Below are 23,834 nucleotides of genomic sequence, written 5' to 3' on the forward strand. Positions count from 1 at the left end.
TTATCAACTTTGTTTTTGTTTTTTGTTTTTTTTGGTTATAGCACAATTTTGTTCCCTAATCAAAAATCGACTTTTCCTAACCACAGTGCCATGGCGCCTGCTCATATATTGCTCCACCTGTTTTCCCCTAGCTACGGTCCTACGTAACCAGGAAGCACTCTCCTTAACTCTTGCTTCGTAGCACAGCTTACCACCGCTCCACAGAGCAACAAGGCGCGAAGATACCACCAAAACGACACGCTGTTGCCCATTCTGATACAAGCGCTGATGTCCGATAGTTGCTACATCCACGAGTCGGAGAGGCAGCAAGAAAGCAGAGTCTAACCACACAAAGGACTAGACGCAAAAATATTTGGTGAAAACAGCATATCATCCATTCGAAAGCACACATTTTCAAAACGAGGCCAGGGAGTGGAAAGATCTCAAAACGCTGTTTGCGTGGCTCCATTGTTACGGCGTCCCGCAATTTTTCCTAAAACGATGACAGCTCAGAGTTGTGTCTGTTATCCATAATCAACTGTAATGAGTTTTAATCCACTTCTCTGCTTCACCGGGAGCCACAGGTGACAAGTAGAAAAACACGACAGAGTTTGCTTCCATTCAGTCTGTGTTTTCGGACTGACAGCAAAAGTCTGGTTACCGACAGTATTTCTACTTTAGTCCCATGACGTCTGAAGAAAACATTCACCTCCTCGTCTCTTCTGTAGTAGAGCGTAAATTCCATAAGCAGCGATTTCTTATTCACGGCATGTTACTGTTTACATTTCTCAAAAGTTTACTGTACATGCGTTATAACAATCTTGTTCTATTATCTCTGGTAATGCCAAAGCGCCACACACAGGCGTGACAGATGAAGCGCACCGTCAAATGACAGGCTTCATGTGGATGCACACGTTTACTGAGCTGGCTCCGTGTTTATAGGAAACGTTGGATATAGCCTTAAAGAGACAGAAGATATTTGCAGTACATGTTGACCTGGAAGACAGGCCTAAGGAAACATGAATAATCGGTTTTAGATGCATTTTTCTAAAAAAGTGTAAGATTGTGAAAAGACTTGGAACAACATCTCAACATCTTTTCATCTTGCGTTTCCCTCTCTTGCAGATTCAAAACGGGCCAAATCAACGGGGACCTCCTCATCTACCACGTCCTCCTCACACTGAAGCCTTATTACGCCAAACCGTACGAAATCGTGGTGGACTTGACTCACGTCGGCCCCAGCAACCGCTTCAAGACCGACTTCCTGTCCAAATGGTTCGTTGTGTTTCCGGGCTTCGCGTATGAGAACGTGGCCGCGGTGTATGTTTACAACTGCAACACGTGGGTGAGGGAGTACACCAAGTACCACGAGAGGCTGCTGACCGGGCTGAAGGGCAGTAAGAAGCTGCAGTTCATCGATTCTCCGGCCAAACTGGCCGAGCACATCGAGCCAGAACATCAGAAGCTCCCGGCTGCTACGCTTACACTGGAGGAGGATCTCAAAGTGTTCCATAACGCACTCAAACTGGCGCACAAAGACACCAAAGTCTCAATTAAGGTCAGTGGGTTTTCTGTTAACTGTTAAATATATGAGACATTTAAGAATTATGTGAGCGAATCAGCCATACGGTCACTCATGACCTCAAAACACACAGACTTCACTTTATGTTTTATTATAATTGTAAGTCTATTGTAATTGTGAATCTAAATAATAATTGAGCTTCTGGGCTGCATTTTGATGTAAAGCAAATACCACATAATAAATATTATTTTACTGACTGAGTCTGCAAGATTATGAATGGACCAATGAGACTCTCTTCATTTTGCAAACTTCTTCTTCTTTTCAAAACTATATTGTGCTTTGTCTTAGTACTTGATTCCCATTTAGCATCCATTGGGTTTAAATTTTTGATATTTGGATTTTGCATCCATAAAAGTAGTGGGTTTTGAAGTGTCCAGGACTGTTGGACTCCATATAATAATAGCAATTGGCAATAATAGAACAATAATCGTAGTCCAAATCTACAAAAAACAGCACAAATGCAAATAATTCAGCCAATAGTCATTTTTCCAGTGCATATTCAGTCTTCTCTGAAATGTTATTAATTCCAACAAGTTTAAAATGCACTTGTAATACTAGCCACAAAAATGTCATATTTTTCCCAAACCGTGCAGCCATCCCCCTGACTCTCTTTATGCATTTATTGGATTCTACATTTGTCATTTGCAGACATGTATTCAGTCTGTTGGCAGTGATTCTGATGATTCCATCTTTGCCCCCGTCTCTCTCCCCAGGTGGGCTCCACAGCGGTGCAGGTGACGTCGGCCGAGCGCACTCGCGTCTTGGGGCAGCCCGTCTTCCTGAACGACGTGTACTACGCCTCGGAGATAGAGGAGATCTGCCTGGTGGACGAGAGCCAGTTCACTCTGACCATGGCCAACCAGGGCACCCCTCTAACGTTCATGCACCAGGAGTGTGACGCCATAGTCCAGTCCATAATCCACATCCGGACCAGGTGGGAGCTGTCCCAGCCCGACTCCATCCCGCAGCACACCAAGATCAGGCCCAAAGACGTGCCCGGGACCCTCCTCAACATCGCCCTGCTCAACCTGGGCAGCTCGGACCCCAGCCTCAGGTCAGAGTCAGGCACAGATGCTCATGACTCTACAATCACAAGACAAACTAAACCTTATCTTGTAATAATTTTGACTTTTTTGAGGGCAGGTGCCAGTAATTGATTGACTGCGGAATTCTTCCGCAGTCAATTATTGGTTTTCATGTTCTTTATTATTATTCCTCTTCCATCTTTTTCCTGATTTTCTCCAGCTTTCAGCACCTTCATGCTTTGTGCAATTTATGCAAGTTATGCATCAAAATGTTCCGCATGTTGAGGAGAAGGGTGCTATTACTTTTGGGACTTCTGCAACTTACGGTTTTTCCGCAATCGGCCAAAATGTCGGAGATTTTTCCCATTGACTTATAATGGGGCTGCCGCAAATCCATGCTTTTCTGCAATTTTTTCTGCATTTTATGCAATTTCTGCACTTTGTGCATGTTCAGCTTATGCAACTTGTGGGTTTTGAGAAAAAATTGTCCTTCTGAAGTTTTCCTGTTTTTTTATACGGGAGTTTGAAATTTTTGCATTAGTGTGTATGTGCGAATCCAGCCAATGGGGAGACTCCAGGCCTTTCAGCCGTTTGTGCAGCTTCTGCCAATCAAGCACTGAGGCCATTTCAACAGTTTGACCAGTTTATGGAATTTAAAAGTTTATGCAACATTAACCATTTATGCAAATTAACCCCTTTATGGGATTTAACCAGTTTATGCATTTTAAACCGTTTATGCAACTTAAGAGTTTATGCCATTTAGGATTTATGAATTTTAAAGAGTTTATGCAATTTACATAATTTATGCAAATTAACCCATTCATGCATTTGACCATTTTATGCAGTTTAAACAGTTTATGCAACATGACATTTTATGCATTTTACCAGTTTATGCAAATTTGATTATGCAATTTGAAGAGTTTATGCAATTTCTGCATTCGCTTCCCGCATTTCCGCAGTCAATCGCAATGGTTAAATTGCTTGAGAACATTACAATCCATCAATGATCCTAATATTTGTCCTTTCCTATTCTAATAAAAAAAAAAAGCGCTTATCAAACCTAAAACAGCACACAGAAGGCAGCTCAGCAGTCGCACACCGCTCCACACGGGACGCCACTGTGACTTTTGAAAATGGAAATTTTGTCCGGACAATGAGGTTAAACATGCAACGTGACATGCACTTGAATTAGCCATTCTATCAATGTAATACAGGGTTTTTATTATTGTGCCAAAATAAGGCGCTTTATTAAATTGTATTCTAGTTCTAACTGGTATTAAATCAACATTTCTTGAAAAATGATGACATTGCTGAACTACTTTGAATGCATAGGTTTGTTGAAAATACAAAAATGATGATCCCATCGAGCTGCAGTTGCAAAGTTGAGTTCTCTTCCTGATGTGTAAATGTAATATAATGTGTCTTTGTTTAATACACGTTTTACACATCTCCACTTTTTGTACTATATGAAACCTTTTGTCCCTATTCTGACCCTCCCGCTCTCCCCTGCAGATCGGCGGCCTATAACCTGCTGTGCGCCCTGACCTGTACGTTCAACCTGAAAATCGAGGGGCAGCTGCTGGAGACGTCGGGCCTCTGCATTCCAGCCAACAACACGCTCTTCATCGTCTCCATCAGCAAAACGCTCGCCGCCAACGAGCCCCACCTCACCCTGGAGTTCCTGGAGGAGTGCATCTCCGGGTTCAGCAAATCCAGTAATGTTTTAAAGCCTTTCACTGTTTACGACGGCTGTGGTTCGCAAACAGGGTCCACAGCTATATAGGTTCCTATCATACCTCCTTTAGCATAGGGACCTCTGGTGGTTCCTCACCAGCCGTTAGGAGCTATGTGGCGTCCCATAAGCCATAAGCTCGAGTTATTCATGCATCTTGACAGGTGCACATTTTATTCACAAATTTTTTTTTTTTTAAACTGCATTAGTCAAACTTTTATAAACTTCAATACATGTTAGAGTCACATGTCGCTGTTTTAAAGAGCCGCCTAAATGAAGGCAGTTTGTGCTGGACGAGCGGACCTCACTGTGTTTTAATGCGGCTGCCATGATCCAAAGGACAATATTTGGTGAAATATTTGACCAGAGCATTTTCATATTTCTGTGATGTAGCTGTAGCTGTGGAAAGTAAATCTGAAACAGCTTTTTATCATCGTCTGTTTACTGTGTGGCCTCATATTGTTATTGCGGTTCATGTCTGAGTCATTAAAGTCAGTAGGATCCAATACTATATGGGGATGTAGTTTTTTATAGCTCTTGGTGATGTCATTTCCCCTGTTGTTTCGGCCGCTGGGTGAGGACGGTCGGATTGTGAAAACGCCGCTGAAGCTCTAGTTCAAAACTGCAGAGGGATCTAACGGTTGACCGCATCACGTGACAAGGAGATAGAAGCTAGGATTAGGACATAGGAGCTATTAGTGGAGGAATTCGGGAGCAGCCTTGATATTTTTGAAGGGCAAAGTTTTAATGTAGGCCTAGAAACACACTTTACAATGACTCACTGTCTACGCTTAATACTTAAGTATGAATTTTACAAAACAACTTGACTTGTATTGGAAATTAAGTACATTGACCAGAGTTACTTTTTCTAACACTTATTTGAACTGGCTTGTACTTTCTTCTTTTAACACACATAATATTTGATAGGGTAATTTCTACTCATATTGGAGTACATTTTGACCAGTAGTATCTGTACTTTTACTCAGGTAATTAAATCAAGTTCTTTAACCATCTCTGGGAATTTGGGGGGGCAGTGCCCACAAGTTTGTGTTTCAAGTGTCTTTAGGGTAAAGTGGTCTGGGTCGTTATGGGACTGGCCAAGGTCACTTGTATTCATGTGACAGGTAGCAACCACAACCTGATATCACTGAGCTTTAGTCCTTCATCAAAACACCTTTGTATATGCAAAGTTTGGCCATTAGGAGGGACAGAGGAACAGTTATTGAGAAAAAGGAAAAATCACAAAAATGCCCAAAACGAGTAAACCTATTCTTTTTAGTTCGACAGTGAATTCTAAAATAAAAGAGGGAGATATGAGGCCTCGCTCCTCTCATTTGGCCAATAAGAAAAATATATTGGAAAACTGTGCAAAATCAAACTTGAAAACTTGAGCAGCAGATCACTGACATACATATGAGGGAAAATATATAATTTAATTTAATGATTTCACATCAAAGTCAGGCATAGGCTATGAGTAAAGATGGCAAAAAAACACCTATATTTTCTGTGAACCAGTCATGATAGAACCTTGTGAAGAGAAAGAAACTTTGAATATGCAAGCTGACTATTGGCCTGACCAATCACAGTGGTCCCCTTTCCCCCCAAACCGGTCTAGTTTGCAAACCACTCCAGACCCCATGGCTGAAGGTCCTGTCAAAATGGGGCTATTGTCCATTGAAGACATGCCAAATAACCATGAACAAAACCCTCTTCCTGGAGTCTGACTTGTAAATCTCTTGTTCGCCCTCGCACAGGTATCGAGCTGAAGCACTTGTGCCTGGAGTACATGACGCCGTGGCTGCTGAACCTGGTGCGCTTCTGCAAACACACGGACGACGCCAAACGCCAACGGGTCACCGCCATTTTAGACAAACTCATCACCATGACGATCAACGAGAAGCAGATGTACCCCTCCATCCAGGCCAAGATCTGGGGCAGCCTGGGACAGGTCGGTCTGCGTTTTCCAACTTGATAAACGGCCATCTGTTTTTAAAGCTCATTGTTTGCATTTCCCTGCGCTCAGATCACGGACCTGCTGGACGTGGTGTTGGACAGCTTCATTAAAACCAGCGCCACCGGGGGACTGGGCTCCATCAAAGCGGAGGTTATGGCCGACACAGCAGTGGCTTTGGCCTCAGGAAACGTCAAACTGGTCTCCAGCAAGGTCAGTAGTACACACTAAGGATAGTCTTAAACTGAAAAGTACTCTGGATCATCGCCTTAATGTTTGAGAGAAGGAAGGAATATGAACTGCTAAACCAATGGAACAACCAGGTTTCTCTATTGGATTAGCAATTTTTACACATAAATTACTAATTAAATTACTAGCAGAAGAATATTGACTTTTCTACACATTACACATTTAGTGTAGTACTATAACTCTACAGAATTTTTATTTCACTTTTTACATTTACAACATAGACTTGTGTAATATTTAGATAAGAATTGAGAAACTTTTATAACGACATAACATGACACACAGCTTTATCATCGTTTTGCTCAACTTCTTACACAACAAGTGCACAACTTAGAAAGGAAATGAAGCTGCAGAAAGATAACTTTCCTCATGATGTGCACACTAGACAGTATCTGAAATCATAAACAAGCTAAATCCGATTGAAATAGTAAAGTTTAGCTATTGTACACAGCCTGGTTCAGCCGTTTCTTCACATTAAATCCACGCCGCAGTCGAAGTAAGGATTGATTAGTACTTACGAACAGTGAAGTTGTGGCGACTGGAGAGTTGTGGTGTTTTCTTGACTAAAGTGCCGTCCCCTCGTCTCTGTCTAAACAAACACAGAGGCTCAATAGAAACCCAGGCCCTGGCTCCGGTTATAACAGTGGCTCTGAATGGCCGTCTTTGTGACGAACAGAGCTGCAGAAAAAGCTAAGAGCCGGGTTTGTCTCATTCCTCTTTAGAAGATGTTTTAGAGATGTTCTTACACATCACAAGCAGAAGGTTTAAATAATCTGTAAATGTGTCCTACCTGTGTGATTTCGAGTCGTTCTAGTTGTATTTGTAGTAGTTGCAGTTCTATCAGTACATAGTTTATTTAAGAATAAATGAATGGGAAAGTTACAGGCCTGCAATTAAGTTATCTTGTTGCTCGATTTATTATTTTTAGGACTAGACTTGGCATGTTTTATTTTTTAAGCATTACAATTGTTTTTGAACAATTTTGTCAATCCAAAATATGAATAAGTGCAAGTTAAAGGCCAGGTTCTTGGTTATCTATCTCTGTGCACAATTGTTACGCAATAAACGGTGCTGCATCCCTTTGTGTTGCATCAGAGAAATCCGCTGACCAGCTTTTTACATGTTTTTATACATTCCAGGCTCTTTCTGGCCCACTTTTTCATGCTGCATCATTACACAGAGGCTCATCACCTGACATGGACCTACAGACTCTATTTTAAAGTGTGGTGTTGGGAACTGGGAAGACAAATACACTGCGTTCCAAATTATTATGCAAATGGCGTTTTTCTAAGATTTTCTAAATTGTCAACATAATTTTCAAGTCTTTAGCTGGCAGAGGATCATTTAAATGTGGTTGAAAAAATCTCCCAGTGATAACAGTATTTTTTCCAAAAATAAATATAGTAAAAACCTCAAAATCTACTGTTCCAAATTATGCAACTCATCGTTTCAATACATTTTAAAGCTCGTAGTTAACTGAAAATGGTCATTTGTTGAATTTGTAGCATTAGGAGGTCATATTTACTGAAATCAAAAGCTATTTCAATAAAAAAAAATATTAACAGGTCAAATTATATTTTGCCATAGGAGCCCTTGTGTGATAGCAGCTTTAAAATTCTTAAATCCATTAAACTTGAGAGTTTTTGGACAGTTTCTGCTTGGATTTCTTTGCAGCATGTCAGAATAACCTCCCAGAGCTGCCGTTTGGATGAAAACTGCCTCCCACCCTCATAGAAGTTTTTTTTGTTGAGGCTCCAAATGTTCTCAACAGGGTTGAGGTCAGGAAAGGAGGGGGTCCACATCATGAGTTTCTCTCCTTTTATGCTCATAGCAGCCAGTGATGCAGAGGTTTTCTTTACAGCAGGACATGGTGCGTTGTCATGCATGAAGAGGATTTTGTTCGGGAAAGCACGTCAGAAACTCCACATATTTTTCAAAGGTCATTTTCACACTTTCAGAGATCCTAAAAGGGCCTAAAAGGGCCGACCAGCTCTCTCACCATGATTCTGGCCCAAAACATGATAGCCATTCACCAACTATCCACTACTCCATTGATTTGACCATCCAGGGTTACACGGCCTCATCAGTGAACAAAACTGTTTGAAAATGAGTCCTCATGTATTTCTGAGCCCGTTGCAGCTGTTTCTGTTCATGAGCATCAATTAACAGTTTATGGGAGGCCCGGATAGAAGGTTTATGCACAACTGCAGCCTCTGGAGGGTCCTACACCTTGATGTTCGGGAGACTCCAGAGGCACCAGCAGCTTCAAATGCCTGTTTGCTGCTTTGTAGCATCTGTTCTCTTAATCTGATGTGTTTGTCTGGCAGAAACCTTCCTCATTGTGCCTTTATCTGCACAAACCCGAGTGTGCTCTGAATCATCCACAAATCTCTTATCTGTACGATGATTACGCTTAATCTTTCATGAAATATCGAATGTTTTCATACCTAGACCAAGGCGTTCAACTATTTCACGCTCCCTTATTGCTTGAAAATGATGATCTGCTTAATAAAGTGGAACATCCTTTTTCAGCAGGTTTCCCTTAACTGGGCTTAACCTGACAACTAATCATCACAGGTCTCTGAGATTCATGTCAGTGATTCAAAGAGCCCTGAGACACAATACCATCCATGAGTTTCATTAAAAAACATTATTTTTTAACCTTTTTGACACAGTAATACAATTTGCATAATAATTTGGAATGCAGTGTAATAAGGCTCACATAAACTTCCTTGCTCAATAATTCTGCACATAGTGTAGATTTTACCTGCTGCACAAAAATAGGTTTCACCAATATACAATATCAACTTTGTAGGGCTTTTTACCATATTACAATGTCGCAAATCTTTGAGTGATCTTCTATCTTCTCCAGTGGCTATTCTTAACATTCAACATAATGTATCTTTTGTACAGCCATTTTTGTTTTTCCTTTTTTAGTGAAACCGCTGTGTAGCAAAGGGGAGCCAGAGGGAAGTGAGTCGAGTGGATATTTAGTTTTAGTTGTTTTAGATCAATGTTGTTTCTAACTGACAAAGTGCAGTGATAAATATGTACCAAATACAAAAAACCCTCTTTAAAACCACAAAATTTGCACATTTTTATGCAACGCTTCACTTTGTCTGATGAAACATTTATGTAAATTGTAGATACTGAACCCGAGGCTTCTCTAATGGCAGCGATCAAGTCTTTAACCTTGTCCTTTTTTGCAGGTGATCGGCCGCATGTGTAAAATCATCGATAAGACCTGCCTGTCGCCCACGCCGACCCTGGAGCAGCACCTGATGTGGGACGACATAGCCATCCTGGCGCGGTACATGCTCATGCTGTCCTTTAACAACTCCCTGGACGTGGCGGCGCACCTGCCCTACCTGTTCCACGTGGTGACGCTGCTCGTGGCCACGGGGCCGCTGTCGCTCCGCGCCTCCACACACGGCCTGGTCATCAACATCATCCACTCGCTGTGCACGTGCTCACAGCTCAACTTCAGCGGTGAGAGGATCAGATTTAAAGTGTAGTAATTAAAGAGAGGAGATGCAGGATGATGATTTTGTGCATCGCGTTCACAGAGGAGACGAAGCAGGTGCTGAGGCTGAGTTTGACGGAGTTCTCGCTGCCAAAGTTTTACCTCCTGTTCGGCATCAGTAAAGTCAAGTCCGCCGCAGTCATCGCCTTCCGCTCCAGCTACAGGGACCGCTCCTTCTCCCCGGGCTCCTACGAGAGGGAGACGTTCGCCCTGTCCTCCCTCGAAACGGTCACCGAAGCGCTACTAGAGATCATGGAGGTAAAAGCTGGTTTACCGGAGTTGATTTCATATTAGTGCTGTGTAATCTGTGCCAATAAGTGTGTTTTTGTTGGTTTTTAGGCGTGTATGAGAGACATCCCGTCCTGCAAGTGGCTGGACCAGTGGACAGAGCTCGCACAGAAGTATGTACAATTTCAGCTTTAACCAGCGTGTTTCCAAATTGTTATAAATATACCCATGTGTGTTAAGTGACAAAAGTGTGATCATTTGAAATCATTCTAAAAAAGGTTAAGGCACTACCGGTGTTGACAAAATAAAAGTATCAAAAGCAGGGACAAAAATGATTTATCTTTGAATCCAAGTTGTGATGCTGTTGATCCAGGGACAGCATTAAATAAAGTGACTTGGTTGTTTCAACTCAATATTTTTTTCCTCCAATTTTTTCCCCCCATTTTTGCTTAAAAAAAAAGTTTCTTTTTTTACCCGATGTCTTGCTAATTTTTTTTTATTTTTTTTACAATTTTTTTCTTATTCATGCCTCAATTTTTTCTCGTTTCCCCATTTTTACCCCTAATACTACTAATATTACTAATATTAGTAGTATTACTAATATTTTCCCTATTTTCCTCCCATTTTTAACAAATGTTTCCCTATTTTTGCCCCACTTTTTTCCACAATATCTACCAATTTCCCCCCATTTTGTCCCAAATGTTTCCACACATTTCTTGACATTGGAGATGAACCCACTAAAGTAAATTTGCAGATCTTCCACACACAATAGCTTTCTGGTTTCTATCGTTCAGGTAACGGTATCGAAAAGTGGTAGTATTGAAAAAACTGCAGTGGTACCCAGCCCTCGTCAGATCAGATTTAACCTTAGATTCCCTTGTGTGTTTCCTAAGATTCGCCTTCCAGTACAACCCGTCGCTGCAGCCCCGAGCCCTGGTGGTGTTCGGCTGCATCAGTAAGAGAGTGACCCACGGCCAGATCCGTCAGATCATCCGAATCCTCAGTAAAGCCAGCCCCCTGCTCAGCATCGACAGAGTGAGGACCCCCTCCCGCCCGGCTTAATGACCTCACCGTTATTGCAGATTGCTAAACCAAATGACGTGTTGCTTGCAGGGTCTGGAGAGTTGTCTGAAAGGGCCGGACAACTACAACAGCCAGGTGTTGATAGAAGCCACGGTGATCGCGCTGACCAAGCTGCAGCCTCTTCTCAGCAAGGTACTTAAACGCTCTCCTCCTATCGGACAGCCCGGACGACGTTACTTTAATGAGACTTTCAACGAATTATGGATTTGTTCTTTCAGGAGTCTCCGATGCACAAAGCCCTGTTCTGGGTGGCTGTGGCCGTGCTGCAGTTGGATGAGGTGAACCTGTATTCTGCCGGGACAGCGCTGCTGGAGCAAAACCTCCACACGCTCGATTCCATGAGAGTCTTCAATGATAAGGTATTGGCTTCACCAGCATTTAGTCTCTTAACCCCCCACCTTAACCGAGTGCAGTTTCTCCAGTTCTTTAACTTCAATCTAAAGGCTTACAGCAGGGCCTCATTTAAAAGCTAAGGCCTACAAAACTCATCTAAATGGAGCTTTTTCATCGCGTTGTTGCCACATTTTTGACATGTTTTTCCATCGCTTGTTGGTGTTGTTGTTTTGTCAGATTTTTACCACATTTTGAACTCTTTTTGTCATGTTTTTGTTGCTCACAAATCTTTTTTTTTTTTTTTTACTTTTCCATTGCTCTTTTGTTGCATTTTCATCCTTGGTCTCGTCTCATTTTTGTCGCTATTTTGCTACTTTCAAGAAGCTTTTAGATAAAGGTAAAGCCAAACTGGAGAGAATGTGCTGGATTCAGGTTGGGTTGAAGAGGGTAAAATACAAAGATTTAACGGACACTGCACAGTGAACGGTGACGCGTTTTGTTGTCCTGGCAGAGTCCAGAGGAGGTGTTCATGGAGATCAGGCGTCCGCTCGAGTGGCACTGTAAACAGATGGACCATTTCGTCGGCCTCAACTTCAGCGCCAACTTCAACTTTGCTCTCGTCGGACATTTACTCAAAGGTTACTGTCTTTTTTTTTAGTAGAAGTCAAATCAAGGTTGGCGATATTTTTCCTTAGACCCAAAACGAGTTAGTTTTTGCGTAACATTGTTTCCTCTGATGTGCAGGTTACAGACACCCGTCTCCCACAACCGTGGCGCGGACTGTGAGGATCCTCCACACGCTGCTGTCTCTCATCAGTAAAAACCTCAAATGCGACAAGTTCGAGGTGAACATCCAGAGTGTGGCCTATCTCGCAGGTACGATTTCAAAACATGGTGCATTTTGGAGGTTGACCAGTGAATGCAGATAAATGTTAGAATCCCCCCCACCCCCCCTCTCTCCCTCAGCCCTGCTCACGGTGTCCGAGGAGGTGCGCAGCCGCTGTAGCCTCAAACACAGGAAGTCTCTGCTGATCTCGGACCTGTCCATGGACCCTGTTCCCATGGAGACGTACTCCAGCCATGCCCCCGACCCCAGCTGCAGGTTGGTTATCTTACTCACACCTAGTCTCTAATGTAGTCATGTGGGGTCATGTGTGTCATACAAGTTCAGTTCTTCAAGAAAGAGGGCTAGGCTTTTTGTAGGTATTTGGTAATACTGTCATCTCACACTTTTTAGAAAATGCAATATTTATCTAACACAGCTGAAACTAAACATCCAGTAGTTTCACTTCCTGATTTTTAAGCTTTCACACCGTAAACTCCTCCTACAGCCCCTCCTCTTGCTCCCCTTCACTGCGCAGCTGTAAAATAAAGAGAAAAATAGAATAGAAATGGACCGTGCGGCCAGCGTGGCTGTAGAGAAGCTATGGCGAGTTATTTTACTTTGTGATGAAAGGATTAAGCTGAGCAAGAGATTGAGAGATTTCTGGATATGTAGGACCCCAGGTAGGGCTATAGAGAACTCCTGCCGCGGTGCCCTGGTGAAGATTCAAAGATTGCTCAAAGCTGTGGCTGTAGGTCCAAAAAAAACACAGAAATATAGCAGCTGTTAACTATTATTTTCTAAATCAATCAAACATTGGTGCTGTTCACCGTTTTAGCATTTTGATCCCTTAGGGGACATTAATTAATATTTATTTTTGTATTTATACTTGTTTATTCAGGACGCTGCGCGAGACTCAGCCATGGACGTCTCCGCAGGTTTCGGAGCGGTACCTCTCGGCTCATTATCCCACAGTGGGACAGATTAGCCCTCGTACACGGAAGAGTATGAGTCTGGATATGGGTCAACCCTCACAGGCCAACACCAAGAAACTGCTGGGTAAGATACTCCAAACTACGGCTGCTGCGTTTCAGCTCCAAGGCAGCTTTGGCTACAGAAGTAGCTTATCACGATATGCAATGCAAATAATGCAAAACTGTACAAGTCTTGGTCATTATAATCTAGGGTTATAAATGTAAAACTTTGCCTTTCAGGAACCAGAAAGAGTTTCGATCACCTCATTTCTGACTCCAAAGCACCAAAGAGGCCGGAGATGGAGGCGGGGATGACCACTCCGCCCAAAATGAGGCGGGTGGCAGAGAATGACTATGGTGATATTGGTAAGACTGACAGGAAACCACACTGACTGAGCCATTTTTGATAAGAATTATGCACACTTCAAACACGTCGCTGTGTAAAAGCTCTTGATGTTTACCTGTATATGGACAGCTCTTTAAACTGGAGAAGCATCTAAGCCCAGTGGGCAAAGCTAGCTTCTTTAAGCTTTGGAGTTAGGAGAGTGCTACTTGCCCTCAATTTGAAAACTTTGTCCTTGCCCTCCTTAACCAGTCCCTTAAACCACTGTTTTAGCTTCATTTTGAACACACACCATTGTCTTTTTACCTGTAAATAATCCATTTTAATAGCTCCCTTTCTAAGTAAATTGTGAGGAATACGACTGAGAAATACTACTGAGGAATACTACTGAGAAATACTACTGAGAAATACTACTGAGAAATACTACTGAGAAATACTACTGAGGAATAATAAAAGACAAAAGAGGTTTGGAACCACTAGCTTAGTGATCACACCGGGTCAAGTTAGGTTAACCTAAATGGGGTCTTGACCCGAGAGCGGCGCTTTTGGGTGAGAGTGAGTCCACCCGCAGCACTTTAGGCCAAATTAAACAGCTGCTCTGAGACCGGCTGACACGGGTGTCTCTCTTGGAGCCCTGCCACAGAGCGGGTGAGGTGTGAAGGCAGCTGACCTCAAACTAGTTTTGCTTTCAATCATCTTCTTTTGAACGAAGAAAAGACAGTGAAAACAAGAGTGGTTTTAGGTCAGCCCACAAACTGCCTGCTACATGTTTGCTCACACGAGCTTGTCAGACTCATGACTGGCTCTATGAGGAAGTGTAGTTAAACACCATTTATTTTGAAATCATCTTTTACATGAAAATATGAATGTACACAGTTTTAAATGTTCAAAAAGTCTCTGCAGATAGCAGTATTAAGCACCACCATCTCCTTAAGTCCAGCCATGAGGGAGCCGAGAGGGAGCAGGGCACCACACCTGCAAACAAGGGGGAGAGAGAGGAGCAACATTACGATAAACATACACAAGCAGTGGAGTGGACCACAGCACTCGTGTTTTAGCAAAGGCTACCTGTCGCTTTTAGAATTGATTTTAAAATGCAACTGTATGTTTTAAAATCTGACTGGCGCCATCTTATCTATTAGAAATGCTATCTTTGCACACAGCTATCAGAGCTCTGAGGGCCTCTGACCAGTGTGTTAGACTGTCCGAGGTCAAAACTCAAGCACATAAAGTGTGTACTTCTCTCCCTCTGAACGTCAGAATAGCCACTTCTTCAGAATTTAAATCTTGTATAAAAACACACAAAACTGAGGCGGACACTATTTTTTCCACAGTGTATTTGCACTATTTTATTGATCTAGATTGTGCATTGTTTAAGTTGTTTTAGCTTTCTGTACCTTGATATAAACTTGGGGCAGAACCTGCTGTTTGTCAATGTTTTATTTAATCATTTGACCTTGACCTAAACATGTCCAGGAGCTTAACATTTTAGAAATAAATACAACAATCCATTCCGGTCACGGTTTTAAACATATTCAAAATATTCAGATTTGCTTTCTTTTGTGATTACAGAAACGCAAAGAATCGCAAACTCGCATCTACGCAAAGTGTCTGTTTCGGAGTCAAATGTTCTTTTGGACGAAGAGGTGCTCACCGACCCCAAGATCCAGGCTCTGCTGCTCACTGTGCTGGTACGGCCTGTGACAGGCACTACAATTGCACTGATATTTTTTAAATCAATCCTAAAAACTATTGTCAATTTGCTTCAGATTTTACACACAACAAACGACATCTCCTTGTCCCCTCTCTTTAGGCGACACAGGTCAAATACACCACAGATGATTTCGACCAGCGGATATTATATGAGTATTTAGCCGAAGCTAGCGTCGTCTTCCCAAAGGTGTTCCCAGTCGTGTAAGTATCGGGAAGAGCCTTTTTGCTGGCGTCCCTTTTTTCAAATATTTCACTTTACTTCTGAAGTTACAAAGTCCAGGGGTAATTTCTAGAGACACTATTAAAAAAAAAAGAGGCTCAAAAGTCACTTAAAAAGCCTTAAAATGCACACCATAGGAGCTCTCCCTTTCCTTCGCTTCTATGTCCAGTAATGAGTTTGCCATGTCTTTTCCAGCCACAACCTGCTGGACTCAAAGATCAACACTGTGCTGTCCATGTGCCAGGACACCAACCTCCTGAACCCGGTCCACGGCATCGTCCAGAGTGTAGTCTACCACGAAGAGTCGCCTCCGCAGTACCAGCCTTCATACCTGCAGAGTAATGCACTCATTCCTAGAGTTCACATTGATGTTTTTTCATAGATGGAACACAACACTTTAAAGCATCATCGTGGCACCAGATTTCAAACTTGAATACGTCAAAGAAAGATCTTTAATAAAACTCTAGATAGGACACGGTCATAGTAATACGTTGGAATGTCAGGCAATCCTGGTGGATATAGAATACTATAGATAGAATATAATATAGAACCTGCCGTTACGCATAAGACCTGAGGTGGCAGTAGTGAGTATAAAATGACCAACTTGCATCTAGTCCCTTTAAAACAGAATTTCTGTACCTTTTAACACGTCATGACCAATATTTATTGAACATGTGACAGTGATACAGTGAATGCTAACCACTGAACCCTGGAGAATGGCGAAAATAGCTAATATGGCTAAACAACACGACTAAAAAAAGAAATAACCTGAGATGCGACACTTAGAAGTAATAAACCAATCACAAACAATAAGTGTGCCTCATATTCTGTTGCTCCTGATTTTGCATTGTCAACAAGCATCATGTCCGATCTTGAGTTTTACTAAATATCTTTGACGTCAAATGTCAATGGTGAGGTTGCCCAAGAGAATGTGTTTAATCTTCAATATGTCCACTTTAATGATTTTTTTATGGACGTCAAGTAATCTGGCATTTGGAATTGGAATTACATATGGATTTTCACTGACATTATGGATGGAAACTACAGTTCCATCCTATATAGTCCCAGTCAAAAGTATATGCAACTTTCCATCAAAATTTGATTGAGGGGTTTCTAGACATTTCCGTTTACTTTTTGGATATTACAAAACAGTAAAATCCAGGGTTTCCGCAGGGCTTTAATATCCATTAAAAGCCATCAAATGAAGTATGGCCATATTAGGTCATTTAAATTGGATTCAAACTGGCATTAAATCAACATTTCTAACTATTTCAACTATTTCACACGGTCTTGTGCTCAAAATTTGTTGTGTCCGATGTGGTTTGACTATCAATATTTCTCTTAATTCTTCTGTTTGAATGAATGTTTACAAATCTTCAAAAAGGAAATATACCTCTTTTTTTTTTTTTTTTTGCATTTGTGGCATTAAAAATATAGCATCTAGGCATTAAAGTGTCATTAAAAAAGCTTTAAATTTGACTTGCTGTCACCTGTAGAAACCCTAAAAAATCATATTATTAATTAGAGTCTTGTAATTATTTTACTCTGACATAAGATGTGCATCCATGATTATTGTTATTTTAGTCAATATAGACATATGTTAAGTAGTAAAAAGTGTGATTATGCATCATTGAGTCATTTAAAATTGCAGACAGGCCGTTGCAGTTCTAATACCTTTCCATCCATACGTGCTCCCTCTACTGGCCCATACAGCTCGCAACATCTTGTGCATTGCGTTTTTGCCAAGTTTTATGACCTGTCATTTCTGTTCCCTCTCTCATCCCTCTCTCCCTCTCGTCTCTTTTCTCGTTTCACAGGCTTCGGGTTTAACGGCCTGTGGAGGTTCGCCGGGCCCTTCTCTAAGGTACAGTCTGAGTCGCTGCCTCCTCTCACTCGGCTGCTGTTGGAGCTGACGAGGCGTTTTCTACACGTCCGAGCCAATACCCCAGATTTATTGGGATATAACACACGCCACGGTCACGATAAATGGACTGTGGGAGAGAGTGGGGGGGGGGGGGGGGAGTAAATTCAGGACTTAAAGTAGGAATAAACTAGGCTCTGGAAGGACTACAGTTAAACCAGGACAAAACTAGGACCAAAATCTGGACTAAATGAGGACCAAACCGCTTATGTTATTGCCAGGCTAAGTGTAGTCTTAATAAATTATCTTATTTATGACTTTTTTTAAGAGGTGACAATGTAATTAAAAATCCGAATGAGGTACAGATGCGGTCATTGTAGAGTTTTGTGTTGTAATAACACATAAAGTGACTGATTTTGAGACAATTAAACTGAGTCAAATCCACATCGATCAAAATTATTGTTGATGATGGATCCCCAGAGTCCAGAAAGTTGGCTTTACTCTCAAATTTCTGTGGGAACTTTTTTTTGGAAATTTTGGAGGATCCAGACAAACACGATATACTGGTTTGGAACTGTTGTTGAAGGAGAATACATTGATTTATAAACCATTTTTTGACTCCTGCAGATGAGCAATTAGAGAGATGCAGTAATGACCACAAACCAGATCAAAAATATCTGCATTTTGAAATTGAAGTCCACCATAGAATCCTGGCCTGCCCCTCCCCCTCAGGGTTAAACTACATTCTCACTGTTCTGATGAGCGTTCTCCTCCGGCAGCAAACCCAGATCCCGGACTACGCGGAGCTGATCGTGAAGTTCCTGGAGGCCCTGGTGGACAGTTACCTCCCGGCGGCGGAGGAGGAGCGGGGGGAGGAGCAGCTGAGGACGCCCACCTCCCCGTACCCCCCCACCAGCCAATCGCAGCTCAGCATCACTGCCAACCTCAACCTGTCCAACTCCATGACCTCACTCGCCACCTCGCAGCACTCCCCAGGTAACGGCGGCATCACAGCATTTACATTTCAAATTACCCAGGATACGCTTCAAATGATAACCATGTCTTTTCTTGGAAATCAAATGAAAGAACAACATGTCCCAAGTGTCCTTCTAGTTTTATTCCATGTCAACATTGCTTTGGCAGCAGAGCATATAACGCAAATTGACCAAAAAGATAATTACTTATTACGTATTCCCTTAAACATATCTTGTTTTTGTGTGTCAGTGTGAGGTTGACTTCCTCTGGTGTCAGATTGGTATCAAGGTCAATGTGGACATGAACTTTATCTGTGTTTCTTTATCATCAATGGACATTGTGAGATTTGACATTTCATTCTTTATTCCGACTGCACTCAATGTAATATGGCAAGATTTTGTGACACGAAGAAAGGAATCACGTGGTAAACTGGGAGAAAGTTCAATCACTCCATTTTGCCGTGCTCGCCACTCTGTTCGTTGAGATTCTCAGTCACGTGGCACAAATGACTTTTTGGAATAATGTCCGCCACATGGAACTGCAGTGTCATTTGTTGTGCACTGTGAGTTTTTGTAAATCTTTTGCAACTTCTCCCAACATTATTAGCGGTCGACATATATATCCGGCTGATATTTGGGTATTTTAGAATATCGAGCCTTTAAATGTCGCACAACTTCAGAGGAGCTGAGAAACATTGCGGTGAAAATTGGTCACAAGTTTGTTCACCTATTATATATACTTTTTTGCTTTGGACTCTTCTGATTGTCTTTCAAACTAACTCCATTTGAAGCACTAACTAACATAAATGTCCTAAATAAAAAAGGCCTATGCTCCTAATAAAGCGCCCCTGCTGTCACAGTTCAACACTGACACATTTTACAGTTTTGAAGCTTCATACACAGGACTATAGACAAGAAATTTGGAAAACAATATCGGCATCAGCCAATGAAAATCCCCAGATCGGTCGACCTTTGACTGTTATATTTACACTCCCACTCAAAAGTTTGGAGTCACTTACAATGTCCTTATTTTTTTAAAGAAAAGCACTGCTTTTTTCAATGAAGACACCATTAAATTAATCAGACATACAGTGCAGAGTAATCCTAAAAGAATACTCATCTATAGGTAGAAATGACTTAAAGCTACTTGAATTAAGATCTAAAGTTTGGAGTTGGAGTAGTTTTGGTCTGGCCTTAGAGCAGATAAAACCTATTCTTGCCAATGGAACAAGCACAAGTTTTTTCTTAATTCAGATTATTTTGTATAATGTGAATAATAAATATTTTATACATCCATCCATCCATCCATTTTCTTCCGCTTTATCCGGGGCCGGGTCGCGGGGGCAGCAGTCTCAGCAGAGATGCCCAAACTTCCCGATCCACACACACCTCCTCCAGCTGTTCTGGGGGGACCCCGAGGCGACACCAGGCCAGCTCTGAGACATAGTCCCACCACCGTGTCCTGGGCCTTCCACGAGGCCTTGTCCCACTAGGACATGCCTGGAACACCTCCCGCGGGAGGCGACCAGGAGGCATCCGAAACAGATGCCCGAGCCACCTCAGCTGGCTCCTTTCGACGTGAAGGAGCAGCGACTCTACTCCGAGCTCCTCCCGGGTAACTGAGCTCCTCACCCGATCTCGGAGGGTGCGCCCAGCCACCCTGCGAAGGAAACTCATTTCGGCCGCTTGTATTCGCGATCTTGTCCTTTCGGTCATGTCCCAAATCTCATGACCATAGGTGAGGGTGGGAACGTAGATCGATCGGTAAATCGAGAGCTTTGCCTCAGACTCAGCTCCCTCTTCACCACGACAGACCGATACAGCGACCGCATCACTGCTGACGCCGCACCGATCCGTCTATCGATCTCACGCTCCATCCGTCCCTCACTCGTGAACAAGACCCCGAGATACTTGAACTCCTCCACTTGAGGCAAGGACTCCCCACCGACCTGAAGAGGGGAAACCACCTTTTTCCGGTGGAGAACCATGGCCTCGGATTTGGAGGTGCTGATCCTCATCCCGGCCGCTACACACTCGGCTGCAAACCGCCCCAGTGCGTGCTGAAGGTCCTGGTTCGTTGAAGCCATCAGAACAACATCGTCCGCAAACAGCAGAGATGAGACTCTGAGGCTCCCAAACCGGACACCCTCCGGCCCCTGGCTGCGCCTAGAAATTCTGTCCATAAAAGTAATGAACAGAACCGGTGACAAAGGGCAGCCCTGGCGGAGACCAACACGCACCGGGAACAGGTCTGACTTACTGCCGGCAATGCGAACCAAGCTCCTGCTGCGGTCATACAGGGAACGGACAGCTCTTAGCAGAGGGCCCCGGACCCCATACTCCCGGAGCACCCCCCACAGGGCACCACGAGGGACGCGGTCGAACGCTTTCTCCAGATCCACAAAACACATGTGGACTGGTTGGGCGAACTCCCACAAACCCTCGAGTACCCGATGAAGGGTATAGAGTTGGTCCAGTGTGCCACGACCAGGACGAAAACCGCATTGTTCCTCCTGAATCCGAGCTTCAACTATCGGCCGGATCCTCCTCTCCAGCACCCCGGAATAGACCTTACCGGGGAGGCTAAGGAGGGTGATTCCTCTGTAATTGGAACACACCTTCCGATCCCCCTTTTTAAAGAGAGGGACCACCACCCCGGTCTGCCAATCCAGGAGCACTGTCCCCGACCGCCACGCGATGTTGCAGAGACGTGTCAGCCAAGACAGTCCTACAACATCCAGAGACTTAAGGTACTCAGGGCGAATCTCATCCACCCCCAGAGCCTTGCCACCAAGGAGCTTTCTCACCACCTTGGTGACTTCAGCCCCGGTGATGGGCGAGCCCACCTCCGAGTCCCCAGCCTCTGCTTCCTCATTGGAAGACGTGACGACGGGATTGAGGAGGTCCTCGAAGTACTCCTTCCACCGCCCGACGACATCCCCAGTCGAGGTCAGCAGCTCCCCACCCGAACTGTAAACAGTGTTGGTGAAGCACTGCTTCCCCCTCCTGAGGCGCCGGATGGTTTGCCAGAATCTCTTCGAGGCCGACCGATAGTCTTCCTCCATGGCCTCCCCGAACTCCTCCCAGACCCGAGTTTTAGCCTCCGCGACCGCACGAGCCGCAGCACGCTTGGCCTGCCGGTACCTCTCAGCTGCCTCAGGAGTCCCACAAGCCAACAAGGCCAGGTAGGACTCCTTCTTCAGCTTGACGGCATCCCTTACTTCCGGGCGCCACCACCGGGTTCGGGGATTGCCGCCGCGACAGGCACCAGAGACCTTACGGCCACAACTACGAGCAGCCGCATCGACAATGGAGGAGGAGAACAGAGTCCACTCTGACTCCATGTCCCCCGCCTCCCCCGGAATCTGGGAGAAGCTCTTCCGGAGGTGGGAGTTGAAGACCCCACTGACAGAGGGATCCGCCAGACGTTCCCAGCAGACCCTCACAACACGCTTGGGCCTGCCAGGTCTGACCGGCTTCCTCCCCTGCCAGCGGATCCAGCTCACCACCAGGTGGTGATCGGTTGACAGCTCAGCCCCTCTCTTCACCCGAGTGTCCGAGACACGCGGCCGGAGATCAGACGACACAACTACAAAGTCGATCATCGACCTCCTGCCTAGGGTGTCCTGGTGCCCCGTGCACTTATGGACACCCTTGTGCTCGAACATGGTGTTCGTTATGGACAAACTGTGACTAGCACAGAAGTCCAATAACAGAACACCACTCGGGTTCAGATCGGGGAGGCCGTTCTTCCCAATCACCCCCTCCCAGGTCTCACTGTCGTTACCCACGTGGGCGTTGAAGTCCCCCAGCAGAACAATGGAGTCCCCAGTCGGAGCACTATCTAGTACCCCTCCCAGGGACTCCAAGAAGGCCGGGTACTCTGCACCGATGTTGGGCCCGTAGGCCGAAACAACGGTGAGAGACCTGTCCCCGACCCGAAGGCGTAGGGACGCGACCCTCTCGTCCACCGGGGTGAACTCCAACACGTGGCGGCTGAGCTGGGGGGATATGAGCAAACCCACCCCAGCCCGCCGCCTCTCCCCGCGGGCAACTCCAGAAAAATGGAGAGTCCAGCCTCTCTCCAGGAGTTGGGATCCGGAACCCAAGCTGTGCGTGGAGGTGAGCCCGACTATATCTAGTCGGTATCTCTCCACCTCCCGCACAAGCTCAGGCTCCTTCCCCCCCAGCGAGGTGACGTTCCATGTCCCGAACGCCAGAAGCTGTGCATGCGGACTAGGTCGTCGAGGCACCTGCCTCTGACTGCCACCCAGTCCTCTCTGCACCCGACCCCTACGAATCCCTCTGCGGGTGGTGGGTCCACAGGAGGGCGGGCCCACGTCGTCCCTTCGGGCTGGGCCCGGCCGGGCCCCGTGGGCAGAGACCCGGCCACCAGACGCTCGCGTTCGGGCCCCAACCCCAGGTCTGGCTCCAGGGTGGGGCCCCGGCTGCGCCATGCCGGGCGACGTCACGGTCCTTGAATGTCGTACGTCCATTGGGGTCTTCTGAACTGCTCTTCGTCTGACCCGTCACCTCGGACCTGTTTGCCATGGGAGACCCTACCAGGGGCATAAAGCCCCAGACAACATAGCTCCTCGGATCATTCGGGCACTCAAACAACCCCACCACGTTAAGGTAGCAGTTCATGGGGTTGAAAAAATATTTTATACAGTAAAAGTTAATTTGCCTGATTTCCATTGGGATTTCTATTTGTTCCATTGGCATTAGCATTTTTATCTGATCTTAGATTAGTTCAAACCGACTCAAATTTAACATAAAAAAAACCTATACAAATGATTTTAAGTCATTTATCTAATGTAAGATGGACATTTTTCCAGTGTATATGATGTACAACACTGGCATATGTAGAAAGTGATGCTTTACTTCAATTGCTTCAATTTGAGCCCTTGGTCTTTTGACGATGAAGAAAACCGGCCCTCCACCGGGCAAACTTGCTGACCCCTGTTTTAATGGAACATCTAGGTGTGCAGAGACTCCAGTGTTCTAATGGTACACAATGTACCATTAGAACACTGGAGGTTTGAGGGTCATTGATGATTAGAAAACCCTTGTGTGATTATGCTAGCACTGCAAGAGGTGACCCCAAACTTTGGAACGGTAGTGTGAATGTTTAAAAAAAAAAAAAAAATGATCAAAGTGACAGCTGTATGGGGAGGTGCAAATTGATCCTATTCAATTCCAACAAATTTCGGAACTATTTTTCCCTTTTCTGTTATTTTGAGA

General features: G+C 44.3%; 1 protein-coding gene across 4 annotated transcripts in view; it reads left to right on the top strand.

Moving 5' to 3' along the window:
* Positions 1-23,834, top strand: part of nf1a (neurofibromin 1a) — a 67,035-nt gene that overhangs the window by 41,913 nt on the left and 1,288 nt on the right. For all 4 annotated transcript variants that reach the window (XM_079558956.1, XM_079558955.1, XM_079558958.1 and 1 more), the window contains 21 exons: positions 1,105-1,537; positions 2,275-2,615; positions 4,099-4,301; positions 6,073-6,266; positions 6,342-6,482; positions 9,725-10,004; positions 10,082-10,296; positions 10,378-10,439; positions 11,160-11,301; positions 11,380-11,481; positions 11,568-11,708; positions 12,194-12,320; positions 12,427-12,558; positions 12,649-12,784; positions 13,407-13,564; positions 13,720-13,845; positions 15,395-15,513; positions 15,636-15,736; positions 15,951-16,093; positions 17,573-17,619; positions 18,396-18,612. In XM_079558956.1, the coding sequence (XP_079415082.1) occupies positions 1,105-1,537; positions 2,275-2,615; positions 4,099-4,301; positions 6,073-6,266; positions 6,342-6,482; positions 9,725-10,004; positions 10,082-10,296; positions 10,378-10,439; positions 11,160-11,301; positions 11,380-11,481; positions 11,568-11,708; positions 12,194-12,320; positions 12,427-12,558; positions 12,649-12,784; positions 13,407-13,564; positions 13,720-13,845; positions 15,395-15,513; positions 15,636-15,736; positions 15,951-16,093; positions 17,573-17,619; positions 18,396-18,612 (3,560 nt within the window). The remainder of the gene's footprint in view (positions 1-1,104; positions 1,538-2,274; positions 2,616-4,098; positions 4,302-6,072; positions 6,267-6,341; positions 6,483-9,724; positions 10,005-10,081; positions 10,297-10,377; positions 10,440-11,159; positions 11,302-11,379; positions 11,482-11,567; positions 11,709-12,193; positions 12,321-12,426; positions 12,559-12,648; positions 12,785-13,406; positions 13,565-13,719; positions 13,846-15,394; positions 15,514-15,635; positions 15,737-15,950; positions 16,094-17,572; positions 17,620-18,395; positions 18,613-23,834) is intronic.

The sequence above is a fragment of the Gobius niger genome (genome assembly GCF_951799975.1).
Source record: "Gobius niger genome assembly, chromosome: 1".
In the NCBI taxonomy this organism is placed as follows: domain Eukaryota; kingdom Metazoa; phylum Chordata; class Actinopteri; order Gobiiformes; family Gobiidae; genus Gobius; species Gobius niger.